The following is a 3638-nucleotide window of genomic DNA, read 5'->3' on the forward strand; positions in this document are numbered from 1 at the left end:
TGTGTGAGCCTTACTTACCTGACTCTATAATGGGTATGACACTGTGTGAGCCTTACTTACCTGACTCTATAATGGGTATGACACTCTGTGAACCTTACTTATCTGATTCTGATCCGGACATAAGGATGGAGAGATGGAGAGGCATTCATGAGACAGCTGTAACCTCACACATTAACTCTAACATTGACCACATGAAGGAATGACTGCATTTCAAGGTGTGTTTAGTGATAAGGTTAAGTTCAAAATGAATTGGTGAACTGTTTAGAGACAGAATCTTGTGTCAGCATTATATGTGAAAAATAGACTAAACTCCCGGCCACAGAGCAGTAGCAGTTGAAACTAAATAACAGAGAGAAAGAACTTCATTAGCTTGGTTTATGGACTTTTGTGGGTGTTTGAAACTTTCCAGAAAAAGAATTGGGTTTTTTTTTCTATACCTAATTTTTTTTTGAAATTTGTCATAGTACATATAACCAGTCAGCACACTTCCTGCACTGAAAACACATGAAACAAACCTCCTATTAGACCAAGAAGATGCAGAAGAACACAGGTCCTGTACTGCAGTTGGCAAAGAGATCGGAAGTAAGTTAAATCTGTACCTGAATGTTTTCCACATCTTTCGGGTGCAGCAGAAACTGAACTTCCTGTAAAGTTTTCAGATGGTTCTTGCTACTAAATTTGAGCACTTCTGAAATTATCAATTTAGCAAATTCGGGTTTAGGAAACCCCAGATTTCCTGTTCCTATTGCTGGAAATCCAATTGATTGCAGAGAGAGTGCCTCGGCGGTTCCTAGACAGTCTCTGATGATGTTTTTCATGATCTGAAAAGCACAAAGCACTTCCTTAAATGTCTTCTTTAGAAATGAGGGACCCTAAAAACTAAGCACTCAGCAGCTTGTCCTGGGAGCACTGTCCACTCTGTTGTGCTTTCAACAAAAGTTAGCAGCAGTGTGTGGGGAAACTGTGGAGAAGAAATGAGAAAGAGAACGTGGACACCCTTACAAGAGCACAGACTCACTCCACCATAAGCAAAGAGCGGAATCCACAGCTGTCCCAGTCTATCACTGTCTCCCAGCTTCAAGCCCTCACCTTACCTTTCCTCAATAAATGTAGTATATTCCCCCAACCCTTCCCTGACCATCAGTAATTGCTGAGCACAATAACTAACGTACATTTCTAACTATGACCTATATGAACTATGACCTACAAGAAGTCATCTACAACCGAAAAGAAATGGCCATGGCATGGACCTGCCAGACTCATGATGCCGTCCCAGAGAAGAAGCAGACAGGGACTAGCTGTGGTGTGCTGTAGGGGAGTCCAGAGAGCCACCCCATGTCCTGGAAAATGTAAAGCTGGGTCCTACCTTCAGTGACCATGCAGTGTCGTTGACTTTCCACTGTGGAGCGACCACATGAAATACGTGGTGGCAGTTCAGATGACAGCCACTGGTTTGTAGAATTGTGCCTGCCTTGACAGGGACCCCTTGTCCTGCTTCATTCAGTTCCTTCTGGAGTTCTGGCCCGGCCTTTTCCAGTAAGGCCTTAGACAGTGGTCCTTTGTTGAGTGCAAGATCCGAGGGAATGGAGGTGACAATGACATCAGTCTTAAAGACAAAACCAAAGATTCCTTTCAAATTCTTAGTAAAGGCATTCATCAACCATGACTACATTTGAGCCACTGGGCTTGGCAAAAGGAAGACAACAGTTTCTTGTACATTTTTACTAATGTTCAGAGAAACAAAACTCATAAAAGTCATGGTAGAAACAGTTCAAGTGTCCATTGGCTGAGAAAAACAAATGTACCTTAATCTAATAGGATATTATGCAGCCACTAAGAGGGATGAAGTACTGATACACAATGTAGTGTGAGCAAACCCTGAAAAAAATTCTTATCAGTGAAAGAAACTGGTCACAGAAGACACAAATATATTATTTCATTTATTTGAAACCTCAAGAACAGGTGAATCTATAGAGCCAGCTGTGGTGGTGCACGCCTTTAATCCCAGCACTCAGGAGGCAGAGGCAGGTAGATCTCTGTTAGTTCAAAGCCAACCTGGTCCACATTGCCAGTTCCAGGACAATTAGAGCCATGTACTAAGACCCGGTTTCAAAAAGAAAATTATACAAACAAACAACAACAGAGCAGATAAGAAGTTCTCTAGAGCTAGGATGGTGGGGTGATGGGTGGATAAATGAGAAATAACTACAAGGGATCACAAATTTCTTTCTGGTGGAATTAGAGTGTACTACAGTTAGATTGCAGGAATGGTCGATTGTGGTTACACACACACACACACACACACACACACACACACACACACAAATAAATTCATGTTCACACTGCAAGAATTATCCCTACATGAGCCCCAACTCAGAGAAGTTCCACGTTTATTTTTAGTGAATATACAGAAAACTACTGATGTGCCCACTTGACTGTGAACTGTGAGTTATGTAACACTGTTTAAAGAAAAAAAGCCATCAATATTCAACTGTTAAAATGATGTTTAGCTTTGCTCAGCTTAGCCTGTGGGAACATGATGCAGCAGCATGTCCAGGTGAAAAGGTCCAACTGTGGGGCTGGGGCAATGGCTCAGTAGGTAAGAGCACTGGCTGCTTCTCCAGAGGACCCAGGTTCAATTCCCAGAACCCACATAGCAGTTCACAACCTTCTGTAACTCCAGTTCCTGGGGCTCTGACTCTCAGATAGACCTACATGCAGGAAAAACCACAATGCACACGTACTAAATATAAATACTTTTTTTAAAGTTTCAGTTGTATCACTGCTGGTCACAACACACCAAGAATTGTTCTTGGTGGATTCTAGAGACACTTTCTCATGAAAACAATTCAAAGCAAGACAGGGTTACAGCATCTAGTTCATGTCATCGATTATCATAGCCAGCATATCCATCCACCTGTTTGCCATTTAAAGGTAATGGGACAGGTGACACCCAGTGGTGATAATTTAGGACGTATAGCTTTGTCTTTAAACAAAGCTTTCAAAAATTGGTTAAAATTTCATTGTAGAGGTTGAAAAGCTGGCTCAGCAGTTAAGAGCATTTGCTTTTCTTCTAGAGGACCCAGGTTCAGTTCCCAGCATCCACTCATGTGGCTCACAAACACCTGGATTGGAGTTCATCTCCAAAGGATCTGACACTGCCTTCTGGCCTCTGGGTATCTGCACACATATGACATTCACTCACCTGGTCACAAACACATACACATAAATTTAAAAAAATAACAGAAATAAATCTTTTTTGTGGCTGGAGAGACAGGTGTGGATGCTGGGAACCGAACTTTTATATTTTTGGTTATGAGCCTAGCCTTTAACAGCTGAGCTATCTCTCCAGCCCCAGAAATAAGTCTTTAACAAATTTTCTCTATATTATGATGCTTGTTTTCTTTCTGTTGTTTTAATAGTTTCTCTCTCTCTCTCTCAATAAAAAACAAGGTTTTATATAGTTCAGGCTTGCCTCAAATTCACGTTGTAACCAAAAATAACCTTGAATTAGAATTTCTGATCCTCCTCCCTCCATCTCCCTAGTGCTGCGTTTACAGACTTGTGGCTCCACACCGTGTTTATGCAGTGCTAAGGGACTGAACCCAGGACTTCATGCCTGCTAGGCAAACCCTCTT

General features: G+C 41.8%; 1 protein-coding gene across 1 annotated transcript in view; it reads right to left on the reverse strand.

The window, feature by feature from the left end:
• Positions 1-3638, reverse strand: part of LOC101980000 (poly [ADP-ribose] polymerase 14) — a 44699-nt gene that overhangs the window by 12141 nt on the left and 28920 nt on the right. Inside the window, exons 3-4 of the mRNA XM_013351161.2 lie at positions 1367-1606; positions 600-821 (exon numbers count right to left, since the gene is read on the reverse strand). Coding sequence (XP_013206615.1) covers positions 600-821; positions 1367-1606 — 462 coding nt within the window. The remainder of the gene's footprint in view (positions 1-599; positions 822-1366; positions 1607-3638) is intronic.

The sequence above is a fragment of the Microtus ochrogaster genome, chromosome 2 (assembly GCF_000317375.1).
Source record: "Microtus ochrogaster isolate Prairie Vole_2 chromosome 2, MicOch1.0, whole genome shotgun sequence".
In the NCBI taxonomy this organism is placed as follows: Eukaryota; Metazoa; Chordata; class Mammalia; order Rodentia; family Cricetidae; genus Microtus; species Microtus ochrogaster.